The sequence below is a fragment of the Balaenoptera borealis genome (assembly GCF_965194805.1).
Source record: "Balaenoptera borealis genome assembly, chromosome: 20".
NCBI classification, from domain to species: domain Eukaryota; kingdom Metazoa; phylum Chordata; class Mammalia; order Artiodactyla; family Balaenopteridae; genus Balaenoptera; species Balaenoptera borealis.
Window position 1 is genome coordinate 42,896,933 of NC_138879.1, and position 21,790 is coordinate 42,918,722.

At 38.8% G+C, this 21,790-nt stretch overlaps 1 protein-coding gene across 10 annotated transcripts in view; it reads left to right on the top strand.

Moving 5' to 3' along the window:
* MYO1D (myosin ID) overlaps nt 1-21,790 on the top strand; it is a 349,962-nt gene that overhangs the window by 125,758 nt on the left and 202,414 nt on the right. For all 10 annotated transcript variants that reach the window (XR_014238195.1, XR_014238196.1, XR_014238197.1 and 7 more), the window contains exons 12-14: nt 1,970-2,040; nt 5,513-5,587; nt 10,744-10,876. Coding sequence is in view for 7 of the 10 variants with exons in the window: in XM_082370869.1 (XP_082226995.1) it covers nt 1,970-2,040; nt 5,513-5,587; nt 10,744-10,876 (279 nt within the window). In the remaining 3 variants the exon portion in view is untranslated. The remainder of the gene's footprint in view (nt 1-1,969; nt 2,041-5,512; nt 5,588-10,743; nt 10,877-21,790) is intronic.

Genomic DNA, 21,790 nt, shown 5'->3' on the forward strand with positions numbered 1-21,790 from the left:
TGATAGGAAATGCTAAATAGTAATTTATCTGTGGAGGTGGAATTGTTTTTTTCTTTCCTTTCTTTTCTTTTTTTTTAATGTGGGAGCCCAGGTTTTCCCAACTCTCAGACCAGGTGGTTCCTTTCTCCCTCAGCATCCTCCCCCAGACAAATCCCGAGATGGAAATTTTTTGTGTGTTCTTTTCTGGGATTTTTGCCTAATGAAGGAAAGAAATGAAATAACCAAGCTGTCTGGATATTTTCATCACTATGAGTCTTTCTGTTAAATAAATGCTATTATTCTGTATGTTAAAGCAGGTATTATCATTGCTATTGGTTATTAACGATTAGCTAGAATTATTGACAGGCTAAATAAGAAGTTTCTGGCTTGTGCTTATTTAGGGGCTAAATTGTTTCTCGTGCCTTAAAGTTATCATGGAGAGGCAGGCAGATGATCCAGTAAACCATAAAATAAGTGTGTAAAATATTATTAACATATAAAGTTGAATGATAAATACATAACTTGTATTATTTTTTTATAAAGTAAAGAAAAATCTAAAAACTTCTGTGTTTAGATCAGTTAAGACTTTGCAGTATCCAAATGTAAGAATATTCAATTATAATAGTATAGATATCTCTTGGGTCCTTTTCCTTTGGGCATTTTGTAAGTAAAAGGGTTTTGTAAAAGTGGTTAATAAGAGAGAGAGAAGGAAAGAGGAATTAAATATTTTGGAGACCCCGCTGAATGTTAGACACTTTGGTCTCCATAGTTCATTTAACCTCCAGACCAACTCTCTGAAATAAGTGATTACTAAAGGAAACAGAGCAAGTAGATGGTAGAGCCAAGATTGGAACCTCAGAAGTCTGACACTAGCTTCCTATAATTATTCACTTGTTGAATTAATAGACTAATTATTCCTTTAATAATCTAGACATCCACATAGAACCCACCAACCTGGTTGGGGTTGTTTGCTGTCTAACACTACAAGTCAAGTGGTGTTTGTATGTAACTGCACTCAATGCTTATGGATTCTTAGACATCTGCTTTTGAATCTATAGGATATCAAGTGATCCTTCACAGGGCGGTCAAAGAATCTAGGTGCTACTGTAATAAGGAAATTGCAGAAAGTTATAGAGACCCAGGGCTATATAAAAACTGCCTTCCCATAAAGTACCTCTTCAGTGAGAAACAGCTGCAGAAGGTTGATCTGTGAAGCGATAGACCTGGAGTCCCGGCTTAGCAGAAGACAGGTGAGCCAGGTTGTTGTGTACATAGGAGAGTACAGACATTGCATTCAGTCCCAAGAATCCTTCCCAGAGCTACCACTTACCAGCTGGACCTTGGGCCAGTTACCTAATGTCTTTGAGCCTTAGTTTCCATGTATGTAAAAGAGAGCCCATAATACTTAGTCTAGATGTCAATTGTGAGTATTGAATGAGATGTCCATGCCTAGGAGATAGCAAACCCTCAATATGGTCCTCCTTAAGTGGGACATGGAGGAGAAAGAGACTCTATCAGTCAAGGTAGGCTGGGCTGTGTTAAGATAGCAACCAAGATTTAAGTGTCATAGACAATAGAAGTCTGTTTCCCTCCCAGGGACCCAGACTTCTTCCATCTTCTGGCTCTTCCAGCCCCTGGGGACTATCCTTCTCTGCATCCAACTAGTGGGAGGTGAAAAGAAAGTACAGAGGAGAATCACCCACTTCTTACCAGCTTTGGCCTTGAACAGCCTCACCTCACTTGCACTCACCTTCCATCATCCAGAACTTGATCACTCGGCCAAGAAATGAAGTCTGACTATGTGGACTTCTGGTGAAAGTTCTCAGTCTTTACCACATTCGCCAAATTAAATCAAGCCCCACTCTCTGTGATTTCCTTCATAATGATATCGTGATTTGTGACATGATTATCCTCTCCTATTAAGTTGGAATATATTTTTAGGAAAGAGAGAATGTCTGTTTTCAAGATCATCCCCTTCTTGATTTCTTAGCTCTGCGCCTCGGACAAAATCCTGGAGTTTGATCGAGATTTTCGAATTCGACATTATGCAGGTGACGTGGTGTGAGTATCTTACTTTGGTACCCGATGTGATGATTTGCATGCAGCCTCACTTCAGATAATATAATCGAGGAAAATGGAAATTGTTTTTGTATTCATTTGCATTTTCCAGCCATTTCATATGCCAGTATATTTTAATTTCTTCACTTAAAACATTGGCATAGCTTCATTCATCCCTTGCTTTTCAAACATTTATTGAAGACACACCACGTGACCATACACAGTTCCTGGCATTGTTGGCACTCAGTCAAAATCAGCTGATGGTTAAATAAACCATGGAAGTATGTTAAGAACTGGGATAGAAAGATGGGTAATATGGGCCGTGCCCTGAAGAAGCTAACAGTTTAGTGGAGGATACAGGCAGAATACATGATAAGTTGTTATAATGGAGAACGGAAGGGGTTAAATTGGAGACATGCAAGGCATTATGGGAACACTGAGGAGGAGTAATTAACCCAGAGTGAGGAGTGTGGCCAAGCCTTGTAGGAAGTGATGTCCCAGCTGAGTCCTAGGAGTAAAAGAGGCTTAGTCAGAAGACAGAATTAGGAAGAGAAGAGTAAGAGAGGGCATTCCAAGCAGAAGAGATAGCAGGCCTGCAGGCCCAGAGGTGAAAGTCACCATTGTACATAAAGAACTACTAGTGGTTGGGTAACTATATGAGCAAAAACCGGTTTACCATATGAATTTTCAAGTGTTATTTGAAAAAGTGAAATTCTCACAAGCTACATTTTCTGGTTATAATACAATAAAAGTAGAATTGGGGAAGAAAATGAAGCTAAAAAAATATACCTAAACTAAAAAAATACGTTAGTATTTTCGTTTCCTAGGGCTGCTGTAACAAATGACCACAAATTGGTGGCGTAAAACAGTAGAAACTTATTCTTTCACAGTTCTGGAGGCCAGAAGTTAGAAATCTAGGAGTCGGCAGGGCCACACTCTGGAGGCTTTAGAGGAGGATTGTTCCTTGCTCTCTCCAGCGTCTGGTGGCTGCCAGCCTTCCTTGGTTTGCGGCTGCATCACTCCAGTCTCTGCCTCTGTGGTCACACTGCCTCCTCCTCTTCAGGGTGTCTGTGTTAAATCTGCCTCTGTCTTAAAACTACACTTGTGATGGCATTTAAGGCCCACCTGAATAATACGGGATGAATTTCTCTTCCCAAGGTCCTTCATGTAATCACATCTTCTACCATGTAAGGTAACATTCGCAGGTTCCAGGGAATTTGACATGGTTGTCTTTCAAAGGTGGCATTTGTCAGTCTGCTACGCTTACTATGTTTTGCCCACCCAACACTGCTTACTATCTTGTTTTTGTTTGAAGTCCCCTCTTTTCCTTTCTGCTTATTTTTTACATTAGGAATTCTATTCATGTAACCCATTACAGGAAGAAATTAAACAACAACAGAAAGCAAATGATCGTCTCTATAAATGCCAAAAAGACATTTGAGGAAATTTTAATAGCTGTTCCTGATTTGAATTAAAACTCTAGAATCATAAAATAATATGGCTCAAAATTATCACACACACACCCCTCTGTCAAACTAGCCGTTAGTGCTGGGATGGCACCATTATCCACTTTTTCTGGTGCTATTTCCAGGTTCCGGAATACTGAAGAGGGAAGATCCAGTATCATGCAGATATCTGCCTCTGAAAATCCAGGCCTCACTTATAGAGAGTACTTTTTATACAGCCCAGATTGGCATAACTGCAGAGCTGGACAGAGGCCTTAGAGAACATGCAGGGCATGAAGAAATTTATGCAGATTGTGTAAAATTCTTACCCAAGGTCACACAGCAAGCTTACGGAATAGCTGAGACAATAACTAGGTTTTCAGACTCGTGGTCCAGAAAGCTAACCGGCCCCATAGCGGAATATTTGATGCCTCAGACTTCCCCTCCTCTTCTTAAGCTCTTCAACCCTTTTTCAGATTTTTGCTGGGTATCTTCTGTGTGCACAATACTTTATAAAGTATGTTCCCTGCCCACAAAGAGCCTTCCATGTAAGATGCATACATACATATGTGGTTGTGTGCATGTATTTGTTAACACACACTCCCATATATATATACACATACACACATTTATATACATACACTGATACCACAAAAGATGGTTGAAAATAATTGCCATATGAGTAATAATGTGTTGCCAGAATTAAGAATAAGCAAATGATATAATACTTCTAACTGTGTGTGATAAACCCAGGAAGGCAGATGCTGGTCCTTGGGTGCTAGGAATTATTTTTATAGGAAAAAGTGGGAAGGAGGCTAAAAATATTTAGGAAGTAGTAACTAGACCCATTTGACTGGAGTGTATCCTTTGGTGGCATAGAGAAGTAGAAACGCCTAGAAAAGTAGATTGAGATCAAATCACAATGAGTCTTAAAGGCCAAAATAAGGAGTTTGAAGTTTGAATTGTATGGGTCTAATGATAGATTAAGAGTCAGGTGACTTCAAGGGCTCAGTCAGAAGAGACTTGAAGGTATTAGGAAGAAGACCGAGGTTGGAGGAGGCAAGGAAATAATTTTGGACCTGACGGCCTTAAAGTATGCCCACGGGCAGCACAGCCTGAAGGAACGTCCTTGCAGAATTAAACATGTAAGGCTGGAACATCGGTGGGGGGTCAGGGTTAGGTGCGATTGTCAAGGAAGACAATACAGTCAGGCAAGAAAGGAGAGCTGTAAGGAGCAGCTGCCTCTATAGGGTTACTACTTACCCAGCCTCCTCTCAGCCTGTTTTAATCATGCAGAACCCTCCCTTCCTGTTATCCCCCCTCATCCCCTAGTTTTCTCCCTCTAGAGCCATGCCAGTCACTGCAGCAGAGCAACCCCCATTCCTACCTTTGTCACCAGCTGCAATCTTAGCTAGACCTTCAGGACATTACTCACGTCCCTTCCTCCAAACCATGAACACTGACCTTTTCATTTCCTCTTGAGAACGCCGCGCATGTGCCTGCTCCCGCCCTTTCATTTAATCTGTTTCCCTGTGTGATCTGCCTTCCTCTGTCTCTTCTGCTTATCCAAATCTTACCGTCCTTTGCAGCTCTTCTTGGATTCTTTTCTCCCACCCTGAACACAGTGAGCGAGCCTTAGGCAAGTCATTTGACCTCCCTACGGATAAGACTGTTAGATCCTGTACGTTGCCGTTTTGCTTTTATCTTAGGAATGCTGGATGATAAATACAGCTGTCTTTTTAAAAGTCATCGTCTTGAGGTAAGCAACAAACCAGTAGAGAATGATGGTCTTAATCATAATGATGACACTGATGTTGGCTCTCCTTTTGAGGAATAGAAACAACACCCCCTCTGTACAGTAGGTGAATTTGTTATTCTTTAGCCCAGAACCGGGTGGACAATATCAGCTTTATAGATGATTGGTTGCATAATTTAACTGTGGAAAGGCTTGTAGACTTCTAGAAAAGCTTAAAAGTGGCTCTCGCGTGGTGAATAATGTGTTTTCTTTTTTTTTTTTTTTTCTCAACTAGCTATTCTGTCGTCGGTTTTATTGACAAAAACAAAGACACTTTATTTCAAGATTTCAAGCGCCTCATGTATAACAGGTAGGATTGAAATTTTATTATTTGTCTTTATGTTAAGCTCTTTGACATGTATATTACATAATATATATGCACATGATTATTTTATGTCACCATTTTAAGAGTTTCTGGTAATTTTTCTAGTTCTGCTTGATCATACTTAGTGAGTGAAATAATATATTACTTTATGATGATAAAATCTGTAAACTTAGGGCAGGAACCCTGTTATTAATATGATGTTCCTTGATTTCCCTTGGGTTGCCTCAGTTTCTCCGTTCATTGCTGCCATCCTCTGGCACCCCCGCCAGTGTACTCAGCAGTCCCCCGGCCAGGCCAGTGGCCATGGGAGAGTGTCAAATAGCCTCTGGCCCAGCCGAAAGCTTTACATACTCAGATTCCCACTGTAGTGTCTTTGTAGTGTGTCCAGCTAAGGGACCACCCTAATATCAGAGTGGCTATGGTGTCAGTGGTGATAGATCCTGAGTGGTCAGAATCTTCTCACAATCCAAGAAAATGTGAAAAATCTGTGGAGAAATAAAACCAGGCAGAGGATAGCAAGTTCACACCCAGTACGGATACCTTGGAAAGAAGGCCTACGAAGAAGAGAAGCTTCCTAGCCAGCTGCTTCTTTTGGATTAAAGTGTTGTCGCTCATGTATTAAGTCTACTCAGCCCGTTGGTCAGTAGGTCAGACAAGGTGTATGGAGCACCTCTGAGCTACACATTCTTCTGTGCTCTTGGGGTGCAAAGCCCCTGCCCTCCTGAGGTCTTTTATTCTAGTGGAGATGACAGTTAATAAAATAACGAACTTTCAGGTGGTAACAAGTGCTGTGAAGAAAAGTAAAGTAGGTGAGAGATTGAAGGGTACAGACCAGGAAGGGCCGGGGAGGCATTACAGGTAGGGTGGTCGGAAAAGGCTTCTTAAAAGAGGGGTCATTTGAGCTGAGACCTGAGTGAAGTGACAGCGTGAACCATGAACAGGGCGGGGAAGAGAGGGGGAGAGCATTCAGGCAGAGAGAAGGGCTAGTTCACCAAGGCACTAAGGTGGGAACGAGCTTGGGTGTGTTGAGGACGGCAGGAAGGCCAGTGTGGCTGAAATCAGTGAGGGGAGGGGAGAGCGATTGGGAATGACTGCAGAGAGGTCCGCAGGGCCCAGCTCACGAAGAGTCCATGAGCCAAGCATGATGGGAAGCCGTTGGAATGGATGATGTGAGGTGATCTCTAATTTAAAGAAATCATCGGAGCCGCTGTGTAAAACCCAGACTGTAAAGGGCAAGAGTAGACATGCAGAGACCAGGTAGGAGGCTCGTTGAGTGATCCAGGCTGAGGCGTGGATGGGGGTTACAGAGATGATGAAAAGTGGTCTGAGTGGGTGATGTTTTGAAAGTAGAGCCAGCAAGGTTTGCTGATGGATAGGATGTGTGATATGAGAGAAACAGAAATCAAAGACGATGCCTGAGCAATGGGGAAGGGATGCTCGATTGTGGGAAAGACAAGAGAAGGCGCTCATTTTGGGGGGAAATCAAGAGTTTCGTTTCGGATGTGTTTTGTCGGAGGTGCGTTTTGGGCATCCAGTTGAAAATGCCAAATAGGCGATTGTTTGTGTGCATCTAGAGCTCAGAGTAAAGGCAGGACTAGAGACGTAAATTCATGGTCACCAGTCTGTTGATATTATTTAAAGCCATAGTCCTGGGTGAGTTTGTCTAGGGTGAGCAGAGATAAAAAATAAAAGAGAGAAGGGGTTGAAAGATGAATCCCTGAGATACTCCACCGTTTCGAGTCAAGCAACGAAAGAGGAACTAGCAAAGGAAACTGAGAGCATGCCTGTGAATTAAGAAGAAAGCCAGGAATCTGGTGTCAGGGAGGCCAGGTCAAGTAAAAAAGATAAACTGTGTCAAACACTGTCAAGAGCAGAGTCCTGTGAGGACCAAGATTCACCATTGGATTTGCAAACATGAAGTTCATTGGGACCCTGACAACACTGGCTTCAGTAGAGTCGTGAAGACAGATGTCCGACAGAAGCGGTCGCGAGAGAATGCAGAAAATGAGAATGTGGAGAAAGTGTGTTTCAACAGTTCTTTCAAGAGGTCTGGGTATAAAATGTTTCATCTGGATGGATGAAGCCTCCCAGAGCAGAGATGGACCCATCATCCATGACTAGAAAGTCACAGAGACGTGGGAATGTGAGAGGGGACCCATGTAAGAGCTGATTTGGGGAGAAGAGAGTTTCAGAAAGAAGTTTCAGTGCTCGGTTTATCAGGTAAGGTGCACCCATTTTGAGAGAGAAATCAAAGAGTCTGGCATTGCTCTGTGTGTAGAAAATGTCAAAAAGTCAAATCGGAAAAACGGCCTCAGTCGGCCAGTGACAAAGTCAGGGTGTGTTGCCCGGGGAAGGCAGCCAGGCTGTGTACCGGGAGGCTGCACAGGGTGACATTCGTTACCTTCTTGAATTATCACAGCCCAGAGGTTCAGCTCACAGAGAACAGCTGCACCTTCTAGTGGTGGAGTCACGTAACCCCCAGCTCGCAGGACCGATGCAGAAACAGACCAGCGAGCAGATTTATTTCCAGCGGGCAATCTAACGGTCTCATGGTATGGAACACTTGCATGGGGATAACGGCTCTTCTTCCCCATTGGAAAACCTGCCTGGGAAGTCAAATAGAACTCTGTTAATTGCCCATGAAAAATATCACCTATAGAATGCTTAGTTGCTTGGTAAGCCTGGAATCAGAACAGAGGAACTTAGATAAATCCAACAATTAAGGGCATCAGTCTGAGATGAATCCATTTCACAACAGGGATGGTCTTGCCAAAGGTATAAAAACATTAAAAGTCTGATCATTGCAACTTGTTGTATATATCTCCGTAATAGGAAAGGCCTTGCCAGTGGGATGGAAAGTCTTGAAATGATTTTGGTTAAAACCATCCTCCTAGATGGTGTTTAGATGGGCTGCCTTTGCCTTTTCGATGCTTCCATGGCTAAATGACCTTTCCAAATTCAATCCTTTCTTTCTTTATATCTGTTTAAAGAGTAATCCCTGGACCTCTAGTTCTGTAGAGTATCCATGCATGTGTGCAGGCACATGCATGTGTGTGTGTGTATATAAAGGGAAGGAGGCAAGGAGCAAGCAGGTGGCATGCGAGGTGCACAGATCGCCCTTTACCACTCTCGTTAGCCAGCTAAGTTCCACCTTATCTGTTACACGTACTGGGTTTCTGGATAAATAAGCTTCCCTTTTAAGGGAAAGTTTCTTCTAAATAAGTTTGAAAACTATGTTGACTTACTGGCCTGAAAGTTCTTTTTCTTTAAAACAATTGTATGTGTCTGTTTTGATTCATTATGCATCAGTTCTACCGTTTATAACGTAATAATAATAAACATCTTATTTCCTTCATTCCCAACATTCCCCCCTCTCTTCATTTACAAGGTAGTGTCTGAAACAAGACCAAAAGGGAGTAAGGTGGCACTGAGGGTAGAAACTGTGTAGACAAAACGAGTGATTTTCTGTTTTTGATGTGCATCAGGATTTTCAAAGTGCACATGCTCTAGTTTCTGGAAATTCTATTCCAGAGGTGTTAGGAAGGCATCCAGGCATTGTGGGCACTAAAGGTTGAGAACCATTGCCTCAAGTTCTCTCTCTGCTAAAGACTGAAATGGAAAAGTTAAGGAAAAGCAATATACATTTATGTGGTCATTTTTATTGGTACGTGTATCATTGGAAAATTGTGGAATAGGATTAGAAGGTAGTAAAACTGGATCCATGAACCACAGATCATGCATTATTTTATAGCCACTTTTGATGGTAGTTGGCACAGCTTGCTGGCAATGGAGAGGGTTAGGACTGTTTTTCTTTTTCTGCCTTCATTCACAGACCCAGTCAGTCTTCACCTCACCGTTTATCTTCTTCACTCTTGTCATCCATTCTGGCAGTTTGCTGCTATTATTTAGAGCCTTTTTGTACAGAATTTTACTAGGTGTTCGGGGAACCAACTCAATTTTCTCAGTTTTATATCAGGAAAAGAAAAGTGGGCAAAATGATGGCAGCAGTAAACACAATTAGAAGAAAAAAAAATCCATGTTAGGTCTTTTCTATTCTCAATCCCCAATTTAAAAAAAAAATTCTGACGAGAGAAAAGTTTCCAGGATGCAAGCAACATTTCAAGTTCCAGTTACTTTAAAATCAAAAGCACCCAATGTTGTGTTCGTTTCAGGTGTACAGCAAAGTGAATCAGTTACACATGTACATATATCCACTCATTTTTAGATTCTTTTCCCATATAGGTCATTACAGAGTATTGAGTAGAGTTCCCTGTGCTATACAGTAGCTCATTATTAGTTATTTTATATATAGTAGTGTGTATATGTCAGTCCCAACACAACATTGTAAATCAGCTATACTCCAATAAAAATTTTTAAAAAATCAAAAGCACCCAAAATGAAACAGGAAGAAAAGCAGAGCTGAGACCACCATACATGTTTATAAAAATGTCTCCACTGAGCCAAATAAAGAATACAGTATATCATTTTTAGCCTGAAAACTGGCCTTAAGTACACTTTAAGAATCGGATTGCAACCGTCTTAGTGTCACATCAATAAAATACTGTAACCGCCGCTGCTACCTATAATGTGTTCATAATTCAGCTGCAGTAAAGGGATTTACTAGATGACAATGTAAAAGTGGTTATTTTCTGTTCCTATCTGTATTTTTTGAAAGACCTGGCTTTTTGTGACCTATACTGAATGAATATTTGTTTCAATTAAAAGATGCTTTCTCTTTCATGATTTCTGCCCATGACATTGAGGATCGTTTTCCTACTAGTGGTTTGTTCTCATTCTTATAACGACCACCAATACCATTTTATTTTAGGTATATGGTATCAGAGCTATGCAAACCATTTGAGGATCCTGCATAATAATAACATCGAGGTCACTTTAAAGAAGTTTAAAGAATTTTTCGAATGTGGTCTCGTTTGGACACATCTTCTCACTCTGTAGTGCAGTATCTGTCATTATACCCTCAGCCTAATTTTCTGGGTGGAATCATTTTTCCAATCAGGGCTTGTGAGTTCTGTCTGCAATGCAATCGTGGCTCCCAGGATACAGTTCAACAGGATTGCTTAGCAATTCATATTCAGCTTATTTGAATGTAGCATTCAAACCACGCTTTCTTTGCTTCTCAGTTCAAATCCTGTGCTGAAGAATATGTGGCCCGAAGGCAAACTGAGCATTACAGAGGTGACCAAGAGACCTCTGACTGCCGCCACCTTATTTAAGAATTCTATGATTGCTTTAGTAGACAACCTTGCATCAAAGGTAATTACTGTCTTTTTTAAATATCCATTTCATTTCATAGATTCCCTCTTGATATATGTTATAGAGAATGTAAGTGTGGTTTGTTTTGTAGGTGATTATAGTAAATCAAATTGAAGAACATATTTAAAGTGAGTGTTACAGTAGAATTCTTAATCCTGTTTTGTTTGTTTGTTTTTTAACATGGCTTGGTAAAACAGTTGTTTGTGTCCCAGATGGAATGCTCTTCTTAAAATTTGGGCCTTTTATCCTACTGTAGTCATTAATGGGAAAGTCTTAGTAAGATCTTTAAAAAAAAAAAAAAGCAGTATACTACAGGCATAGTATATGCCTGACAAAATAAACTTCAGCCCTGTGCTGAAGACAGGGCCTGGCTTAAAAAAAAAAATCTTGAAATAAATTGTAACATACCATCTTTATGTTGTATCTGAAGACAAAATGACCAGATAGAGGTTTAAGAGGAAGTTTAGTATTTAAGTATTGTCCTTAGGCTGTTTTAAATAGTTGAACTAAAAAGATGTATTATTGGCAGTTATTTCTGCTTTTTATTGTTCCTTTGAGGTCTAATACTGTTTGATAACTTTAGTCTGGGATTTTTTTTCCCCTTAAAGAACAGATTTCTACTCTTAACTGCTGCTGTTGACAAGTTTGATAAATTAGGCAGCATTCTGGGACTCATTATTTTTAGTGCCTTCATTTTTATCTTTCTCTTCTGATGCTTTTCCAGTATATTTTTTCTTCTTCATTTTTAACTTTTTTTTTTAAATCAACTTCCTCTCTAAAAATTTAAATCTATATTATTTTTGGTTACTTCCCTGTGGATAAATTAGGCAAATGCCACAAGAACACATCTATTCAGTAGCTTTCTATTCTGTTCATCAGGATTCTTTGGCCTCAGGTGACAACAGATAAGCACAATGTGTTGGCTTGTATAATCAAAAATCCAGAAAGGCAGGGAGGGGTAAGGACACGGAATGGTAGACTAGAATACCCTTAGGGCCCCTCCTCTTGTCCCTCAGCTTCTCTCTGCATGTCAGCTTCAACCTGTCTCATCCAGCAAGAAGGCAAGTGAATCTAGAAGGAAGGCATGGGACACAAGAAACAGAGTTGAACACAGAATTTTATAAAATGTATTTTATACAATACATTAATTATAAATATATTGTTTATAAAACATATTCGATTTATTCAATTAACTAGAAAAGAATCACTTTTGTTTTCTAAATTTGGTAGTTAAATGTGAGTTTTTTTAAAATAAAAATTCTAGAACCATCTATAATTTCTGTATGGGCAATTGCATTCAGCTACTAAACAACTGAACCCCCCCTCCCCAAATTAGTGGCTTAAACAAGAGACACATTTATTTCTCTCTCTGTAAATGAAGTACAGAAGAAGGTATCCCAGCACTGGTACAGCAGCTCTAAGGTTATTAGAGACAAGTTCCTTCTGTCTTTCTGCTCTACCATCCTAGTGCTTGGCATCCCTCCTCCTGGTCCGAGATGGCAATTGGAGCCTCTTCCCTTTTAAAGAGACTTCCTGGAAGTCTCATATAGCAATTTAGCTACATCTCATTTGCTGTACCTAGTTGCCAGGGAAGCTGGGAAGTGCCTTTTTATTCTGGTCAGCAGTGCACCCACCTAGAAGTAAGTTTTCTGTTTTGAAGTAGGAAAAAAAATACTGTGTGTGAGGTAGGCAATGAGTCCAGCAGTCTCTGCTACAGCTCCCCAGTCTGTGTGTTTGTAGAGGTGGGGGAATGAGGGAGGGAGTAGGGACAAGCAAAAGAATAGAGACAACCTATCAGTCTAATAGAAGGCAGGAAGGTGGGCAGGGCAGAAACAAAGGAAAAATGTTACATTTAGAAAATACATACATGATAGAAATAAATCTAATTAATTGGTACTCACCATAAATGTAAATAGACTGAACAGACTGGATAGGTGGAAAATCCAGGTACAGGCATACCTTGTTTTATTGCAATTCACAGATAGTGCATTTTTTACACATTGAAGGTTTGTGGCAACCCTGCAACAAGTAAGGTTACCAACACCATTTTCCCAGCAGCATTTTCTCACTTGTATCTCTGTGTCACAGTTTGGTAATTCTTGCAGTATTTCAAACATTTTCATTATTGTTATATTTGCTGTGGTGATCTGTGACCAGTGATCTTTGATGATCTACGGCTCGCTGAAGGCTTAGGTGATGGTTAGCGTGTTTTAGCAATAAAGTATTTTTAATTCAGGTGTTGTTTTTTTTTAGGCATAATTCTGTTGCACACTTAATAGACTATAGTGTCATGTAAACATAACTTTTATATGCACTGGTAAACCAGAAAATTCGTGTGACTTAGCCTGTTGCAGTATTCATGTTATTGCCATGGTCTTGAACTGAATCTGCAGTAACACCAAGGTTTTGCCATGTTGTTTATAGGAGCTACCTAGTTGACACTATGCAGAAAGATTAAGAACAGAAAGGTGGATAAAGATATATCAAGTCCCCACCCCAAAAAAAAACCCTGGTGAAAGCAATATTAATGTGAAAAAACATAGAATTTAAGGGAAAAAAGTATTATTACAGATAAAGAGACTAATCATAATAAAATGAAAACTCAATAAAGCCATTTTGAACTAGCTACCTAACAGCACAGCCATGAAGGTACTTGAACTCTATAAAGCAAAAAAAAAAAAGAACCTGAAAAACTGTAAAAGGCAAAATTGACAGGTCCACAATCCTAGAGGGAGATTTTAAACCAACTCTACCAGAAACTGATAGATCAAGCAAAAACCTTAGTAAGAGTGCAGCAGCCAAATTTAAACTTTATCTAATAGATCAAAAGATCTCTGTACCCAGGAGATAGGAAATACATATTCCTTTCAGGTATACATGCAACATTTACAAGAATTGACCACCTGCTAGATCACAAAAGAAGTCTCAGCTATTTTAACAAATGTATATATAGATGCATCTCCATCCTCACAGCAAATGAAATGAAAATCAGCATTAAAAAAGTTTTGTTTTTGTTTTTAATGTGCTTGGGAACTTAAAAATACTCCTAAAGTGGTCTACTTGTTATGCCTTTATTTAAAAAAAACAAAAAAACAAGGAAGACTGAAAGTAAATGAGTTAACTTCAACTCAAGAAGCCAGAAAGGGAAATCCAAAAAAAATCTAAAGAAAAAATTAAGAAAATTTTTAAATAGCAAAAACTAAAAGTAATCAAAAAATTAATCAAATAGACCTTTAAAAAACTTATTTTAAAAAGAGAAAATAATGTTAAGAATGAAAAAATGATACAACTTTATATATTGCAGAGATTTTTAAAAGTATCAGAATATTATGAACAACTGTATGCCAGTGAATTTGAAAAATTCGTTTTCTAGAAAAATATTATCAAAATTAACTCAAGAAGAAATAGAAAGCCTGAATAAATCGGTAACCTTAAAGATTCTGAATCACTAATCAGAAGTCTGCCTTCCCCCAATTCTGCCAAGAACTTCAGGCCCAGATGGTTTTACAGATAAGTTTTACAAATCCTTCAAGGAGCCAGTAATTCCTATCATACATACACTGTTTTGGAGGATGGGAAGAAGAGAGGCCACTACCCAATTCATTTTATGAGCTTAGTATTACCTTAGTACGAGGTTAACGTGAAAAAATGAAATTAGAGATGATTTTCACCTAGGAACATAAACATGAAGATTTTTAAAATACATGTAAGTAATGCATTTTCCAGCAACAGGGTGAACAAAGCACCCCCTAAAACCAACTGAGAGCAACCAAAAATTGGTAACTTATAAAAACCAACTTCCTGAATACGGTTATGAACTAACAAGAAAGCAAAGAATATGCAGGCCTGGTGCTGAGTGAAGGCAGAAATTAACTGAATGAAGGGAAAAATAACTAGAGCACCAGAGCTGCTTTCACCCTGTCAGCATCTGTTGAAGTGGGTGACTTTGAGTATAGGTATCCAAGGCTGGTCCTTGGAGGGAAGCCCAGGGCCTGCCCAGAGTAGGGTGACTAACAAGGGATCACAAACCACATGCATACTCACACATATGTACACACACAAACACATGCACACACACAATGGTAGGTCTCCAGAGGGCTGCCTCCTCAGAGAGCTACCTCTGGAATGAGCTAGAAATAACCCCTCATTATCTGAAAGGAAAACTGCCTGTCTTGGTCCTCGGCACTGAGCCAAGCAGGGTGGGTGACCATCCCTTGAGAATTTATAATTGTAAGCCAGCTTTTGTGAGATTTGCAGTCCAAATTCATGCTACCTGGGTGGCCTGAAAAGGCTCAAGCCTGGTCAATTCAGGTCTGGTATTGCCCCCAGGCATCTGATGGAAGCAAGGTGAGGGAACCACCTTCATTCCAGACCTTAAAGAACTTCCACAGATGGAGTTCTAAGGAAAATAAGGAGTTCATAGTAAAAGATCTCCACACACATAAAGAAGCAAGACAGGACACAGGGAGAGTCAGACTAAACAACAGACTCATGAAAATGTCTTATACTGGATTATCAGAAACAGACTATAAGAATGTTTAATATGTTTCAAGAAATGAAAGGCCTAAAAATATGAGAACTAGTAATTTAGAGCAGGTAACTAGGCAATTGATAGAAATAAAAACTAAATAATTAAAACTCAGTGGATAGGTTTAACATCAGTTTAGACAAAGCTGAAGAGAGAATAGGGAAATGAAGGAAACAACTGAAGAAATTATCCAGAATCCCACTTAAAGAGACCAAGAAATTAAAACTATACAAGACACATTAAGAGACATGGAAGATAAAATGAAAAGGTCTAACATGCATCTAACCAGAGTCAAAGAAGGAGAGGAGAGAATGGGCAGAACGATAGAAGGAAAAGAAAAAAGAATTTCAAGAATGATGAAAGACACTACTCTACAGGGTCAGGAAGTCCAGTGTATCCTGAGCTGGAAAAATTAAAAGAAATCTGCTCCCAAGCACCTAGTGAAACCCCAGAATACCAAAGACGAAGAAAATACCTTAAAAGCAGATTAGCTTTGAAGAGAGAAAATAACTAAACCAGAATTCTATACCAAGAGAATTTATATTTTTCAAGAACAGAGACACAACAAAGAATCTTTCTGAAAAATAAAAATAGAGAGTTAGAACCACAGTAAAGGAAATTCTAAAAGATATATGTCAGATAGGATGATGTCTGATTACTGAATGAAAGTCTGAAATGCAAAATGAAGAGCAAAGAAATTGGTAAATATGAGGGTGAATATAAATAAGCTGACTCTGTAAAATAATATTTTACTGGATTAAAAATACAGGTTAGAGCTAAGTAGCACAACAACAATAGCATATAAATTGGAAGGGTGGGTGATTATAATTCAACTGTTTAAGGTCCTTGGTTGTTCAGGAAAAGGATAAAAGTATTGGTTAGCTTATAACTCTCATGAGTTATAAATACATATAAAATTTTCTAGTGTAGTCATTGAAAGAATAGAAATGAGTTTATAACTTCCAAACTAGTGGTTGGAGGTGGGGGAAGCCAGAATGAGAAAAAAAATCATTAGTCCTAAAAAACATAGGAAAGAGGAGACAAAATAACATAGGAAAGCTGGGACAAATAAAGATGGTAGAAATAAATCCAAATATATTAGTAATTACAGTGAATATAAATGGAGAAAAATTATCAAATCAGATTAAACAAAAAGAATACAGATATATTGCCACTTATTAATGACATCTAGTCATAACAGAAAAGTTGAAAGTTTACATTTAAAAAGATATATCAGGCAAATTCTGACATTCTGGAATCACCTTAATCCAATTTCAGGACCTGTAGTGGCTCAGCAGTGAGCTGCCTCCCATCCCTGAAAGTGCCAGACTATTTTCCATTCACCTTTAACTCCCAAGTTTAGCTCTTCAGGATTCCAGACCAAAGTGTAGTTCTGCATCCAAGGTCTCGAGTTCCAGCTTTCATCCCCTGAACCCCACAAGGCTGTCAGCAGCTGTGCTCAGCCTCACGGCTGCCTCTCCAGATCGACGGTTGCCTCTAAGACAAAAGCAGCCCTGAAGGCTGGCTTCACCCATCTGGGCTTTAGTCTTACTCTCATCTTGGCTATGTTATTAGCTCTGATGCATTGAGATTTCTCCCCTCTCCCCATATTTTGTGTAGCACTTATTTTCAGTGACTTCCTCAGGAAGGTTGGTATGAATTGCCTAGTCCTCCATCACGAGAAGTGCATTTTCTCAGAGTCCACACAGTGGTTTTGTTTTGTTTTGTTTTGTTTTACTTTTTAAATGTTTATTTATTTTATTGACATACAATTGACATACAACAGTATATCAGTTTCAGATGTACAACATAATGATTCAATATTTGTATATTTTGCAAAATGATCACCACAATAAGTCTAATTAACATCCATCACCATGCACAGTTACACTTTTTTTTCCCTGTGATGAGAACTTTTAAGATTTACTCTCTCAGCAGCTTTCAAATATATAATACAGTATTATTAACTATAGCACACAGTGTTTTTAAATGTATGTCTTATCGCCACCTAGATTATAAGTCTTTTGAATCTAAAGAATGACTTCTACTAATTTTATATACTTCTTGATACCTCATAAAGCACTCTGGGGCTTCCCTGGTGGCGCAGTGGTTGAGAATCTGCCTGCTAATGCAGGGGACACGGGTTCGAGCCCTGGTCTGGGAAGATCCCACATGCCACGGAGCAGCTAGGCCCGTGAGCCACAACTACTGAGCCTGCATGTCTGGAGCCTGTGCTCCGTAACAAAAGAGGCCACGATAGTGAGAGACCCGCGCACCGTGATGAAGAGTGGCCCCCGCTTGCCGCAACTAGAGAAAGCACTTGCACAGAAACGAAGACCCAACACAGCCAAACAAACAAACAAACAAATAAATAAATAAATAATTTTTAAAAAAAGTCACAGGCTGGCAATCATGCACTCCAGCAATATTTAAAAAAAAAAAAAGACACTGAACAGATGGTCAGTAAATTATTAAATGAACCTGAATTTGCCTTTGACTCTATTTATACTGTTCAACACATGTTAAATATCAATAGATGAATATCTATCTAAATCAGGTATCTTCTGCCTAATACATATACTGATTGGTGTACTTTGGCAAAGGATGTTTTTCACAAAAATATAGGGAGAAATAGGTTTGAAAGCACAAGATAATAAGATCACTATCAACTTTGGGAATTTAACTTTAATAAGACACTTAGAATTTGTCAAATTTAGGATTTCTTAGGTTGAGTCAATCTGGATATTTACAAAGGAGAGAGGAGGCGGCGTTTATAAATTGAAACAGAATTCTGATTAAATATAGAGAAAGTATTTCCACTAGCTTCCTTATCTGAAGGTTTTTATGTTACTAACCAGGATGAAAGGGCATTCCCCCACCCCTTAGCTGGTCATGAAGTGTCTATTCCAGTGTTACCACTTCCTATGCATAATCAGTCAATACTGGTAAAATTCCATTCAACTGGGTTCTGTTTAGTAAAGTTACTTATACTACTCAAATGATACCTTACACTAAGATTGCTTTGCCCACATGATTGCATAAATTATTGAGTTCAAAATATTTTCTAATTCATACTGTAATTTTCTTTTAGACCTGAGGGTAATTTAGAAGTATATTTCTTAATTTCCAGCCTTATAAGATTTTCTAATTATCTTCTTGCTCTTGATTTCTAGCTTAATCTCATTTGATCAGAGGATAGACTCTGTGTGATTTCAGTCCTTAGAAATTTGTGAAGTTTTCTTTATGTGTTAAAATTATTTGCATTTAATATTCTACACACATCCATTAGTTTGTTAGTCATATTATTATTGTCCAGTGTTTCTGCATTCTTACTAATTACTTTGTTTTGTCAGTGCTGAAACGTGTGATAAAACCTACTTTGATTCTGAACTTGTCTACTTCTTGTTGTACCTTCCATTTTTGCTTTAAATATTTTGAGAATTTATTAGGCTTATTCAAATTAGAACTGTTATATCTTCCTACTGTTTGAGTCATTTATCACTATGAAATGTCTTTATATTGCTTTTTGCCTTAAAGTCAGCTTTGCATGAATAAAAAAGTTAAAAGCAGCTTTTCTTTTGGCCAGGGCTTGCATGGTCTATCCTTTTCCACCCTTTTACTTTCAACCTTTCCATATCCTTATGTTTCAAGTTTGTCCCTCATAAATAGCATATAGTTAGTTTTGTTTTTTATCCCTTCTGACCATCTTTGTCTTTCAAATAAATCACTTAGTTCATTTATTCTTTTTTTTTAATAAGTTTATTTTATTTATTTTTGGCTGCGTTGGGTCTTCGTTGCTGTGTGCAGGCTTTCTCTAGTTGTGGTGAGCAGGGGCTACTCTTCGTTGTGGTGCACGGGCTTCTCATTGCGGTGGCTTCTCTTGTTGCGGAGCGTGGACTCTAGGCGTGCGGGCTGCAGTTGTTGTGGCTCGCAGGCTCTAGAGCGCAGGCTCAGTAGCTGTGGCGCACGGGCTTAGTTGCTCCGCGCATGTGGGATCTTCCCAGACCAGGGCTTGAACCCGTGTCCCCTGCATTGGCAGGTGGATTCTTAACCACTGTGCCACCAGGGAAGCCCAGTTCATTTACTCTTAACGTAGCTACCGTATGTTTGTTGTATTTAAATCAACCATCTCATTAGTGCTTTCTGTTTGTCTCTTCTATATTTCTTTTTCTTTGCTTCCTAACCTTTTTGATTGATTACTGTGGGCAAAAGGTAAACAGAATTCTATTCCTTCTGCTTGATAACCTCAGTTAAATTTCTAGCTCTGTTCCCCTGTTAACCTAGTATGATGTATATTAACTATATTACTAGGCAACATCACTTAAGATAAAAATTACCCCTATTGGTAAATTGCACCTGTACTGGGAAAATGATAATTGTCTGGTGGGGATGACATACTTTTGGCTTCCTGAGTGTGATGACTCATGTATTAGGCATGTCCCTTTCAAGGACCCTGGAAGCTATGTCTTTAGAGTTGTTACAAGAGATATTGAATCCTATGGGGCATGAGGCTTTTAAACCAAGGGCACTTCCCACATCTGTCTGATATGGACCTCATCTTACTGTGCCCAAGCTATTACCTGACTGTGGTATGGGCTGCTGCACGACCTTGACATGCCTGCTGGCAAACCGTGTTCTTGTCCTCCTGGGTAGACTCCTGCCAAGTGCGGGCTGTAAGTCTTTTGAGTCAGAATGTTTAGTTAAACCTAGGGAGGCATCCTTTCCTTGCACTGTCACCGCCCCCCCCCACTACCACTCAGTATTGCAATGATTTTTTATTACTACATTTATTCACGTTATTATTTTGGAAGGTTTACATTATAATATTGTTTTGGTGGTTACTCAAGTTATTACAGTGTCATTTTAGACTATAGAAATCTAATCTTATTTGGTGCTTCTAGCTCCTTCCTGGACAATGCAAGGTCCATAAAACATCTTAATTCCATTTGTCTTCCTCCCAACTTATGCGCTCTTTTGGTCATGTACTTATAAATATTTATTTTATTTATTTATGTATATACACACACAGATATATGTTATATATCTATATATATATAAAGCCAGTAAGATGATGACATCATCATCATCATTATTATTACTACTAGGTATAGTCAATATCTGTTTAGATTTACTCATTTATTACTTCTTTTTTCCTCTTTCTATATCACTGAGCTTCCTCTTGGACCATTCTTCTTCTGCCTGAACTTCATCCTGTTATATCTGAGGCCTGATGTTGACAAACTCTGAAAATATTTTATACTGTTTTCCTTCTTGAAGAATATTTTTGCTGGGTGTAAAATTCTACATTGGCAGTTCTTTAAGCATTTCAAAGACAATACTCATTTGTCTTCTGGATTCCATGTTTTCTTTTGAGAAGTCAGCTGTCAGTCTATTTGTTGCTCCTTTAGGTAGTCAGCCTTTTTTCTTCTGGCTGCCCTTCTTTAGTTTTCAGAAGTTTAACTGATGTACCTAGGTGTAAATTTTTCTTTTTAAATCTTGCTTGCAGTTTGTAGCACTTCTTCAGTTTGTTACAGCTTGATTGTTTTTCATCAGTTTTACAAAGTTCTTGGCTATTAGCTCTTCAAATATTGCTTCTGCCCCTTCTGTCTCCTCCCTTTGGGACTGCAGTTACTTAGACCACTTCACGGTGTCTTCTGTGCCTCTTAACCTCTCTTCTTTATTTTCCATCTTTCTGTCTCTCCATGATCCATTCTGGGAAAATTCTTCTCACCTTCCTTCTAGTTCACTAATTTTTTTCTTCACCAGTTTCTAATCTACTCTTCTACTGATCCACTGAGTTCTTAATCTCCATTATTGTATTTTTAAGTCCTAGGTTTTCCACTTGTTCTGGTTCTTTTTTGTAGTTTCTGGTTCTCTAAAAAAATTCTCAATATTGTCTTTTGTCATCTTGAACATGCTAAGCATAGTTGTTTTAATATTTCTATCTGATAACTCCAGTATCTGGACCCTTACAGATCTTTTTATTTTGTATGTTGTTTTGCTATTTCTGATTCATGTTATCTTGGCTCCTTATATATCTGGTTAACTTTTATTTTGTTCCAAACATTATATTTGCAAAACTGTTTATAGAAATAATTGGAGGCCCAAGTTTATGTAATCTTTCTCTAGGGAAGATTTATCTTTGCTCCTTTTAGGCACCTAAAAGCACTGATATTCCAAAGAAGCTATTCCAGTTTGAAGGACTGAAATGATTCAAAGCTGAAAGGAGCACTTAGTATGTACCAGGGCTGTGCCAATTATTTTACATTCTTCAACAATGCATTTTTACCACAGCTTCTGCCTCTTTCTATTAAATTACTCCTTCTGTTACTTTTAACCATGTTTCTGTAAATACACAAAAACTTGATGTTTACATGTCTCAGTTG